This window comes from Cadophora gregata (assembly GCF_030347475.1).
Source record: "Cadophora gregata isolate MNR1 chromosome Unknown scaffold_15, whole genome shotgun sequence".
Taxonomy (NCBI): domain Eukaryota; kingdom Fungi; phylum Ascomycota; class Leotiomycetes; order Helotiales; family Ploettnerulaceae; genus Cadophora; species Cadophora gregata.
This window is the reverse complement of record NW_026695938.1, coordinates 1,368,820-1,379,626: the sequence shown is the minus strand read 5'-3', so window position 1 is coordinate 1,379,626 and position 10,807 is coordinate 1,368,820. Positions and strand designations below refer to the sequence as shown.

At 48.6% G+C, this 10,807-nt stretch overlaps 3 protein-coding genes across 4 annotated transcripts; 2 read left to right on the top strand and 1 right to left on the bottom strand.

Moving 5' to 3' along the window:
- The first annotated feature begins 346 nt into the window (after nucleotides 1–346).
- Nucleotides 347–7,538, top strand: ONS95_005061 (uncharacterized protein). 2 transcript variants are annotated; one of them, XM_058498453.1, is made up of 16 exons: nucleotides 347–1,250; nucleotides 1,311–1,506; nucleotides 1,937–2,585; nucleotides 2,651–2,827; nucleotides 2,888–2,956; nucleotides 3,035–3,550; nucleotides 3,600–3,756; nucleotides 3,803–4,287; nucleotides 4,341–4,383; nucleotides 4,432–4,620; nucleotides 4,669–5,026; nucleotides 5,073–5,233; nucleotides 5,280–5,481; nucleotides 5,531–5,900; nucleotides 6,143–6,347; nucleotides 6,396–7,538. In XM_058498453.1, the coding sequence occupies exons 3-16, from the start codon at nucleotides 2,550–2,552 to the stop codon at nucleotides 6,665–6,667; spliced, it is 3,240 nt and encodes a 1,079-aa protein (XP_058351966.1). In that variant the 5' UTR covers nucleotides 347–1,250; nucleotides 1,311–1,506; nucleotides 1,937–2,549; the 3' UTR covers nucleotides 6,668–7,538. The 2 variants fall into 2 exon arrangements, with proteins under 2 accessions (XP_058351966.1, XP_058351967.1); XM_058498454.1 differs by having other exon boundaries at nucleotides 347–1,506; nucleotides 6,396–6,637; nucleotides 6,686–7,538.
- ONS95_005060 (uncharacterized protein) lies at nucleotides 6,672–6,938 on the bottom strand (the record flags this gene model as incomplete). The annotated part of the gene is made up of 1 exon (XM_058498452.1): nucleotides 6,672–6,938. One exon carries the CDS (start codon nucleotides 6,936–6,938, stop codon nucleotides 6,672–6,674), a length of 267 nt encoding a protein of 88 aa, XP_058351968.1.
- A 305-nt stretch (nucleotides 7,539–7,843) lies between the features above and the next one.
- Nucleotides 7,844–9,020, top strand: ONS95_005059 (uncharacterized protein; the record flags this gene model as incomplete). Its single annotated transcript, XM_058498451.1, has 2 exons — nucleotides 7,844–8,871; nucleotides 8,954–9,020. 2 exons carry the CDS (start codon nucleotides 7,844–7,846, stop codon nucleotides 9,018–9,020), a joined length of 1,095 nt encoding a protein of 364 aa, XP_058351965.1.
- Between the last annotated feature and the right edge of the window lie 1,787 nt (nucleotides 9,021–10,807).

The window sequence follows — 10,807 nt, the reverse complement described above, 5'->3', positions numbered from 1 at the left end:
GGGGCGTGCTTTCCCAGCTGGCCCAGGTTTGCCGCAGCCGCCAACGGGATACCCTTGATACCCTTACTGTATGTACCCTGGAGCGGCGCCCATGCTCAGCGAAACATAGCCAGAGGCCCAGAGCCATAGCCAGAGCAGAGCAGAGCCATGATCCATCCAGCGTAGCCTGGATGAGGTAGGTAGGCTCGGTAGGGTAGGGTAGGAAGGTAAATCTACCGACAGTAGTTTGTTGGTAGGTATAAGTAAGCACGGAGCAGGCAAGGTAGCGTGAACCGTCAACGATCACTGGCTGACAGAACGCCTACCGCCCGGATGTTCGGTTTTTTTTGGCGCTCTCCTCATCCTGGTCTGGTCTGATGTGGTCTGGCTCAATCCACCTCACCTCAACTCAACAACCAACCTCTCCTCTTCTCTCCTCTCCTCTCCTCTCCTCTCCTCTCCTCTCCTCTCCTCTCCTCTCCTCTCCTCTCCTCTCCTCTCTCCTCATCGGCATCGGTATCGGCATCGTGAGCCCAACACCACACACATTGTGATGAAGCCACCATACGAGCAAGCTTCCTTTCGCACCCTGAGTCGTACAAAGTCCATGTCCTGTCAGAAAGCCCCACTGGCTTTTTTTTTGGTCGATATATGCACAGATGTGCTTTCCGACCCATGAGGTCCATGGGTCTGCCCTGCCTCTGTGACTCTGGCAAGCCGTGGCTGCTGATTTTCATGACTATCTCCCTGTTCCCCGGACTGACCGCCATCACACTGTTACTTTCTTAAACAAGCGCGATAGTAAAGGTCGAGCGCCAGCCGAAAAGAGACATTGGCATCTCCATATTTTCCATATTCCTTTTGATATCGGTCCTAGCTTTCCTTGCCTACCGCCGTTTCTCCACCATCATGCCGCCAGTAGTCGATGTGCGTTTGATAGTAAGTACCACCATTAACCAGCACAGCTGCAGGAACCAGATGTGATGTGATTCGGCCATGGCTTTGTTCACAATTCACAGACTGGAGCCGTTGTTGCCATGGCTCACTCTAGGGGCAAGAAGAAAAGCACACAAAGGTCGAGGGATGCCCCCCCACCACACCTCATAGTGATGCTGAGCATGAAGCTGTTGCCGTTCTGTTCCACCAAAAAGCACCTTCGAACGTGATTGTGCAACACGTCATAACAGAAATTCTTCCAGCTTACGGTAACAAAGGCAGCTGATAGGTGTCGGGACGAGCATTGGAGCGAGCGGCCAATTGAGCTGAGAGTTGTAAGCAGAATTCCAAGCATTTCAAAGCAGACACATCTCACTTAGACATTGTGAGAGAAGAACAGACCAAAAAATCTTTCTCTCAGAGTCAGACGTACATCTTGTCGGAAGGCTGCACTTCCACCTTTGCTAGGACACTGCGCTTGCTTCGTATTGGACGAAACGCCGAGACGGACCAGTGGACCCCACGGATATCCAACCACCTACAATAAACACGGCGCCATATTATCCAGTCAGGATCATTCGAACATTTCAGGTACGTGCATAGAGATCCTACTTTCACTTGTTCCATGCCTCCTACTCATTTCGGCCAAATATGGCCTCGCTTGGCATTGTTGTGTTCACTGCTTTCAGTCACCGTGTTCAGGAGTGAGTCAGTCGCAAGCGGGTTGTTTGTTTGTTTGTGTTGGTTTGGTGGGTGACGAGGCGAGATTTAAGCTCAGGGATGTTGGTTTGCACAGAAGCGACTGTAGAGGAAATGTAGACTTGGACTCTGGTTTTCTCTCCTAACTTAGCTATGGGAACAAGTGTACTCTCTAAATTCCCAAGTGTCCCTCACTACATGCTTCCTATGCAGATGAGAGATGCGCACCTTATTCTCGCTTCGCTTAGATTTCTCCGGATATGGTACCCTACGCCAATTAGTCTGGGACTACTCAGTCAATATGCTAATGTATCTAGAGCAGGCGATAATCTCAGACCACGCCCTAGAAATATAAATACCCCACGTCTCTCACTTTCGTACACCTCACCTCAATTGAATTCAACTCAATTCAATTCACCATACAGTATTCTTTTGGGATTTTGCGTCGCTGGCCTTGCCTTCCATTGCTCTGCGTTGTTCTGTCCTGCCCCTCCTGTCCTGGCTCCTTGCTGTGTTGTGTCCTTGACGGCATCAGCCTCTCCTTCTCTGCCTACCTACGTACCCTACAAGTGATTCAGGTGGTCTGGCCTGGCCGCGAGGTCGTGGTCGTCTTTTGTCGGCCGCCTCTCCACCTATAGGTACACCTTTGTCGCATAGTCGTACCTTCCACCTCAAATACAGACACTACGTGCCTATTCTAGGCAGGTCCCTACCTAGCTAGTCCCGTGGGAGAAAACTTCCACAGTCAGCCTCAACCCTCTCGACTTCTTCGCCTCTCAACTTTGCTGTCTGTCAATCTTGGAACCGCCTCCTCGATCTCAATCTCAATCCCAACTTCACCTCGGTCCTCGATAGACCCGCTGACCGTCGTTACTGTGACAGCTGCGCCTAGCTCGCCTTAGCTCTAGATCCGGTTGCCTCTGGGGACCTCAGCCATGATCACAGCAATGGCTCCAACAGCTCCGGATCAGGTATGAACACTCCTCGAATGTTTCCATTTCTTCTGCTTGTTACGACATAGCTGACTTTCCCACAGCTCTGGACCGCCGTCCGAGCCATTCATTATGGCTTCCCTGCCTTGGTATCGTTGTACTTCCTCGTCACGCTCGCCGCTACTGTCTGCACACTACAAACACGCCAACTCCGGGTCCAAGATCAGCCTGTTCGCCGCGATGTTATGCTTGGACTCATATTCGCAGTCGCCTTGACTTACGTACGTTACTTCATCTTCTACAGCCTACCGTTATCCGATTCAGCTGACAATCATGCGTAGTTACTAGAGACATTCACTACTGTTCTCGAAGCATTCTTCACTGGTAACTATCCAGCACAAGATCTGGTTGTAAGTCCTCAGAAGCCGTTACTGGCCATTCTCGCCATTCCCGGCCTTGGTCAGTAGACATTCCTGACAGTCTTACAGATTTACCTCATCGCTTCGACCATTTTCTTCGGCGTTCAGTGTCTTGCCTTGACTGATAGCAAGTTTCCGGTGTGGTATCCATATTTCGGAACGTGGTTCATCGGCATCGCCGTGGAACTTGTTCTGCTTGTTGTCCCCAATGTTTTTGATCCCCCAAAACACCCTTTCGATTTTGCCATTCTGGTGATCCAAATCTTCAGAACCAGCTTCTTCATCATCCTGCCGTCGCTATATTTTGGCTTGCGCAACGATAACAAGCTCTACGAAGACAGCGACGTCGAGCGTCAAGCCCTTCTGAAGAAGAAACTGGGCCAGAAGCCATCCAGCGAAGCATCTACCTTGAATGAAAATGGTTACGGCACGACTACGGATAACTCGCAGGATTCCGACACTGCCGACAATGCCAGTGATACTTCCGGAGACTCGTACCTTGCTGAGCAACGAAAGATGCAAGCAAGAATCGATAAGCGCTTGGAGCAAGATGGCAACTGGTTCGCATATGCCAAGGGGTTCACGGTTTGTTTGCATATGTTTCGATGACTTACATCTTGCTGATACTTTCTAGATCTTCTTTCCCTACGTCTGGCCTTACCACAACAGATTTCTACAGTTCAGAGCCGTGCTTGTTGGATTTTGTCTCTTAGCAACCAATGCTCTGAACGTATTGGTTCCCAATCAGATGGGTGTCATGATCGACAGCTTGACGAGTTATCACAATGGAGGTGAGAGGACGTGCTCTGCTCTAAGCAACAGCGCTAACTGATACAGATAAATCATCTAGCATATGGCTTCCGATCGCCATCTATGCTGCGCTCCGATTCGTCAGCGGTGGTGCCGGAATTGGTTGGCTCAAGACGTGGCTCTGGATGCCGCTCGAGCAGTATTCATACAATGCTTTGAGTACTGCAGCGCATGCACATTTGATGAGTCTCTCGTCTGATTTCCACGAGAACAAGAACAGCTCCGACCTGACCCAAGCTGTTCATGGAGGCAGAACGGTTACGGACTTACTTGATATTGTATGCTTCCAAGTCGTCCCGATGTTCATTGATCTTGCCATCGCCTTTGCATACCTCTGGTCATTGTTCGGTGCATATATGGGTCTCATTATGGTGTCAACTGTCGTGTCTTATCTCTACATCACTACGAAGTTGTATTCCCGGAGAGCTGGGATCCGCCGCGATTTCATCACGATTTTCAGGCGGGAATGGACGTTAGGGCAACAGTCACTTGATGGCTGGAGTACTGCGAGTGTTAGTCTTATCGATCTGAGCTCTGTTATCGGTGTTGCTGACAGCGTTAATAGCTTTTCAACATGATCCCATATGAACAAGAGAGATATTCTGGAGGTAAGCGATCTCCAATCCACGGGCATCCGTCTTGCTAATCCTCCGAAGCTGTAAAGGATCACATGAAGTCAAAAGGAGCTTACGAAATGTCTTCGCAAGCCATCATTGCCACACAGGCCTTGATTCTTACCCTCGGATTGCTGGGAGCTCTCGGGCTTGGGGTTTATCAAGTCGCTTATGAAGGGCAGTCAGTCGGAAAATTTACAACGCTATTGGTCTATTGGGGCCAACTACAAAGTAAGTTTCCCCAAACATTGTCTAGATTTACGTCTAACTAATTTTCAGGTCCTCTGACCTTCTTTAGTACTATGTATAAGCAGATTTCTTACAGCTTGATGGACGCTGAGCAGTTACTGGAGCTCTTCCGAACCAAACCATCAATAGTGGACGCGCCAGATGCAAAGCCACTGAAGCTTGGAGACGGGGTCGTGAAGTTCAACAATGTCTCGTTTGCTTACGATCAGCGCAAGCCTACTTTGGCCAATGTCAGTTTCAATGTACCTTCTGGAAAGACGGTTGCTCTGGTTGGTGAGACTGGCGGTGGAAAGTCTACGATCCTAAAACTCATCGACCGTTTCTACGAAGTTACCTCTGGATCTATCTCCATTGATGACCAAGATATTCGCCAGGTCACACTAGACAGGTAAGTCCGCTTATGCCCAGATTGGTCTCTTTCTAATACTCTGCAGTCTGCGAGAAAGAATCGGTGTTGTACCTCAAGAGCCAATGCTCTTCAATGACACGATCATGAATAATATTCGATACGCAAGATTGTCTGCCTCGGATCAGGAAGTTCATGAAGCTTGTAGAGCTGCTGTAATTCACGACAAAATCGAGTCATTCCCTGATGGTAAGCGAATTAACACTCTGCCTTCAACAGCCACTGACCAAATCAGGTTACAATTCCAAGGTCGGTGACCGCGGCGTCAAGTTGTCTGGAGGCGAAAAACAACGTGTTGCTATTGCTCGAGCCATCCTCAAGCGTCCTGATATAATTTTGCTTGACGAAGCGACCAGTGCTGTTGATACGGAAACAGAGCAATTGATCCAGGAGGGCTTCAAGACTCTTTGTCAAGGCCGGACTACAATCGTCGTTGCGTACGTAATGTCCACCTTCCGTTTCAGTAAATTTGCTGACTTTATATAGCCATCGTTTGTCAACCATCATGAAGGCTGATCACATTGTGGTCGTTATGAACGGCAAGGTTGTCGAGCAAGGATCTCATGACGAACTCATTCATACGAATGGCAAATATCATGACCTGTGGTCAAAGCAAATCTTTGTCAAGCCCATCAAAAAGAGCCGTTCAAGATCGCGAAGCCCTCAGAAGCGTGATGCGAGCATCATCAATGATCTGACACCAAGCAGGCAGAGGGTCGAACTCGTGAAGGCCATGAAGACAACTCGTCACGAAGAACCGAAGAAGGATGAGGTGAAGCCATCGGTTGACGGAGACAAGCCGGACACCGAGACGAAGATCGAGAAGAAGATTGAGGAGATTGGCCACAAACGTGAGGTAAGTGATTGATCAAATATCATCACCTCATCTAGCGAACCTCATCTGAACCCTGGTTCAAATAGCAAGTCTGCTACAATTTTATTCTGTATTGAGTGTCTCTTGCCGTTCATTTGTGGTCTCGACAGCGAAAGACCATTGCATCTTGCTCTGGGCAAAAGAATCGCCGTGATCTTGTTGCTGCATTTGACTGATTCCTTTTCCTTCGTATCGCTATATCATTGTCTTCTAACGATTCGAAGGGTTCGAAGTTGAAGCCAGATGCGCCGGAATTTGTTCCCGGTCAATCCGTATCATTGTCACTGCCAACGACTCCCATTTCTAAGGCAGAGGCGAAGGAAGCTGTCAAGGCACAAAAAAAGCAGGAGAAAGAAGAGAGAAAGATTGCAAGTTTGACGAAGAAAGCTGAGAAGAAGGCCGCCAAGGCTGCCGATAGACATGGAATGGGTAGGTCTTGCCAATGATTGCATCTTTGGGTTTCGCTGACGATCATAGATGGGAATGCTTCCATTGCGGACGAATCCCAATCTGCCGGTATCTCAAATGATATCGCAGAAGGTGAAATATCCCGAGTTGACAAACCCGGAGCAAAGCGCACCCGCTCCTCTATTCGTCGGCACCAAACCAAGAGCGAACCAGCAAATCGTCCAAATGATTCTCTCGATGGTCAGCAGGATTTGGACATGACTCCTGTCAGTTCAGGTGAAGGACAGCCATTGTTGCCAAATGCAGCAGCGGTATGTCACTTCACCACGAATCCTGCTTGATCTACTAACATTGGCCAGCAACGCCGTCGAGTTTCAGCCCCGAGTGATCCCCCTGCGCAGCAGGAGACTCGCAACACTCGACACCGTCGCAATCGGCATTGGAGATTGAAGAATCGCAATGCTGAGAAACTTGGTGCCGGGAGCGGATCAACGGCCTCCTCTTCAGGAACGTCAATGGATGATATTCCCGGTCCTCCACCTCCTCTTCCTTCTCCTGCTGCTGGTATTCCTCAGAAAAGCAGTGCTCCAAAAGTGAGCTTTGCGATGCCATAACTGGGATACCACCCTTTCCAGCGCCGTTGGTTCTTTCACTTCACGGGTTATCACTTTCGAAATGTAGCGTTTACGAGTTATCCTCCCAACGTCGCCAGTGCGTACATCAATCGCAATTCTCTGCATCAGTTTTATACCTTCATCTTCTACATAGTCAGCCTTGGTCCCATCCATCCGTCTGGGAGTGGCTTGTTCTGATTTGAGTGCCATCGCGCAAAATCACCGGGAGGGAATTATGTGACTTAGAACCAGTTATAGACTTCAGCAGGAGGTTATGGAGGTAAAATTATTGGCATGTTAACATGAATTCAGTGGCAGGCAAAACTGGGGATTTGGGTTTCGACTTGTTTAGGGTCGGTATCAGATATTTGGTATTCCTCTCACGGGGACATAATCAGTATTGAAGTTACCTTAGGTAGTCGGCGAAATTCGTGTTTGTATCTTATTTGTAGCAATTCCACCGCAGTGGAACCCATGGAGTGATTTGGGCAGACGTGGGTGACTACAGTGAACCTCCCCTTGTTGTTTCGTGATAGCCTACCTATATACCTTAAAGGAGAAGCCGGATCTGGTCCCACCGTGGGGACGGTCTCTTTGGAATGACAACCTTGCAAGCATCAAGAGATCCTAATCACTATCCAATGCGAAATTGCACCTCTCGCGATTCCATGGTGATAGGGGAGGGGCATTCGGAGTCACATGATCTCACACGCTAAACCACCCCACCAGCTTTCAGTCGAGCACCTTCCATCCCATCTCCTTCTTGACCCCGTTTCCTTGTGCACACCATCACAACAACTTCTCTCCACAAATACTTCGTTTCTTCTTACAGCAGATTGTTTGTTTAGAAGCACTCCCTCGCCCTCGATCCGCTACCCGATCAAAGCAGTCCTTATTCCCAACATGGCTACCACCAAGCAGCGCCTTGCGCTTTCGATAATCGACTTCCTCAGCACCTCTCTTACTGATGGGACCCTCACAGATGAAGACCGCGAGTCTGTTGAAGTCGCACAATCATGTATCGCCGAATCATTCAAGGTCGATCCCACAGACGCCACTCCCAAGGACTCCCAGACTCTCCTCCAAATCTACTCTGTCTATGAAAAATTAAAGTCCAAATCCCCCGCACCAGCAGCAGCAGCAGGACCATCAACTTCAGCCGCCCCAACTGAAGCACAAAAGAAGGAGGCCGAGTCGCTGAAGAGTCAAGGAAATGCCGCCATGGCCAAGAAGGACTACCCCACCGCCATCGACCTCTACAGCAAAGCCCTGGCAATTCTGCCAGGAAACCCCATTTTCCTCTCCAACCGCGCCGCCGCACACTCCGCATCCAAGGACCACGAGTCCGCCCGCGCAGACGCAGAGGCTGCCGTGGCCGCAGACCCCAAATACACCAAGGCATGGAGCAGACTAGGTCTTGCTAGATTCGCTCTTGGAGATGCAAAGGGTAGCATGGAGGCTTACGGCAAGGGCATTGAGTTTGAAGGTAATGGCGGAAGTGACGCCATGAAGAAGGGTTTTGAGACTGCCAAAAAGCGTGTTGCGGAGCTTGAGGCTGGAGATGACAGCGATGATGATGATGAGGTGGCTTCTCGTGGACCTCCAGGCGGTGCAGGTGCCGGTGCAGGCGGTATGCCAGACTTGAGTGCGCTCGCGGGCATGTTTGGTGGTGGAGCTGGAGGTGCTGGTGGTGGAATGCCGGATCTGAGTGCGATCATGAGTAACCCTATGTTCGCAAGCATGGCGCAGAATCTGATGAGCAACCCGGATATGATGGAGAATCTTATGAGCAACCCACGGATACGTGATATGGCGAGCCAATTTGGTGGTGCTGGTGGTGCAGGAGGCGCTGGCGGTGCGCAAGGTGGGAGAGGAGGTGGAGGCATGCCAGACTTGGCGAGCTTGATGCAGGATCCTTCGATTGCTGAGATGTGAGTTCATTACTGTCCTGCCTATTCCTTGACTTCAAAGATGTTTTTATGGTATTGGAGTAGAGTAGCTAACGATTTATAGGGCACGTAACATGATGGGTGGTGCAGGTGGAGCTGGACGTGGAGCTGGTGCTGGTCGAGGTGCTTAATGCAATCAGTCACTTCCATGACCGTTCTAAACCAATCTCGAGTCTGAGCTGCCTTCTTGAGTTTTAGCTTGTGCTTGAACTTGGGTTTTCTGCTTTATTTATTTGCATAGACAGACAGATCTGCAGGATACCATCCATATACTCATACATGCTTTCAGTTGATGTTGTTGTGGGCGAGGTGAGCTGAGATAAACATCAGATCAGACCGAGTCTTTTCATAGCGCTGGATAGAGCAAAAGCATTATTGATAATAATGGATTATGATCATGGTCCATATTCGCCTTCTTTGCAGTGTCTTTTATAATTAAAGTGTATTTTGGCATGTTGAGCTTTGCGATTCTTGTTGTGACTTGTTATCATGTACTTTTGGTGCTATTGCTTTGGGCTGGACTGGGCAACTTGCTCCGCTACTGTAGCCTAAATCGAACACCGTTTCCGAGATTTTATTGAGCATGATGATATTCACTGGCTTCCTCGAAATCAAGTGAGTAGATACCAGTCGTAAAGCTAGGGAAGGATACGCAACTTGGAAGTATATAAACCCTGCTGCTATTCTCATCACCAAGGATTTTCTGAATGAGGATCTCTCAAGTCCCAAACATAATTGAGCCGCAGATTCAAGAACCGCTCCGCTGTCGATAGAAGGAATGGATGGTGAGCTCCATACACTCTTGATGGGGTGTATGGGAGTAAGCGTTTTGTGATTTTCCTAGGAAGATAATTTTGGATGTTCTGCGTGGTGGGATACAGTGGTAGATGGGACGAGAAGAGACGAGAAAATGGGGGTTTAGGTTGGTGGTAGTTGGATTGTTGATAATTGACTTCCTTTGCTGAGTGGGGATGAATGGATATCTCTGAGTCGAGTGGTCAGGGACGGTGGTCTAAATTTGGAGTGTTGCAATATTGAAGGATCACTTTTGTTTTCGTGATTGGAAGTTTCCCTTACATGGTGAGGAGGGTAAGTTGAAGTTGCAGGAGCATGTGTGCTTTCTCATGCTTACCCCTACCAGTTGTTGATGTTCCTGTTGATGTTGGCGTCATTTCCTCCTCCCATTGCTAGGGATTTTAATATTATATATGCAGATTGACTTAAAGATATGTTTACTGGTGCATGTTGCTTGTTTAATTTTCTCACCCACCTGGTTCTGGTATGAAGTGAGGCTGTGGAGAGAGTTTGAATTGAGATGGGAAAGACAAGAGAAGTCTTCTAAGAGGGCCATTGGTGCAATGGTGATGATCAATGTGGTAAAGGTGCATTTATCTAAGTTCTGGGCTGGCAAAGACTTTGGTACCGTATGTCTATGTCAAAGCACACCAAGATAAACATATGGAGAGTTGGGAAGAAGTGTTGGCTCTGCTGAGGGTTCGTGAAGAATTTGTTCACATTTTTCTGATGGGTGTGGTCTTTCGGAGTATGGAATTGGTTTGGTACCTGACTGGATGGTGCAATACTTTGTTGAGAGGTGAGAAAAGGAGGGGCTGTGAAAGGTGGGTGATTCGACAGTAGAAATGTTCTTGACAACAAATTGAACTTCAACCAGCGACGTTTTGGAAGAGAAGTTCTAGTAGTTCTTCTCCAAGTCATTTACGCGTAGATTATTTTCTAGAATGGTGGTGAAAAGCAGCGAAAATGGCATCCCAACTTCCCTCCCATTCCGACGCCGTCTGAATCCTCTGCTTCGCTGGCCTTTCTCTCTACTTCCTGTCATAGATATATATACTTCCATCCTTTTCTTTATTGATTGAGTTTCGTTTCTAGGATAGGTCAGGTGAATATGGAAGAAACA

Coding starts and splice junctions, on each gene's coding strand:
- ONS95_005061 (XM_058498454.1), top strand. CDS start 2,550: ATGATCACAGCAATGGCTCCAACAGCTCCGGATCAG. Junction 2,586..2,650: donor CTCCAACAGCTCCGGATCAG/GTATGAACACTC, acceptor ACTTTCCCACAG/CTCTGGACCGCCGTCCGAGC. Junction 2,828..2,887: donor TCGCAGTCGCCTTGACTTAC/GTACGTTACTTC, acceptor AATCATGCGTAG/TTACTAGAGACATTCACTAC.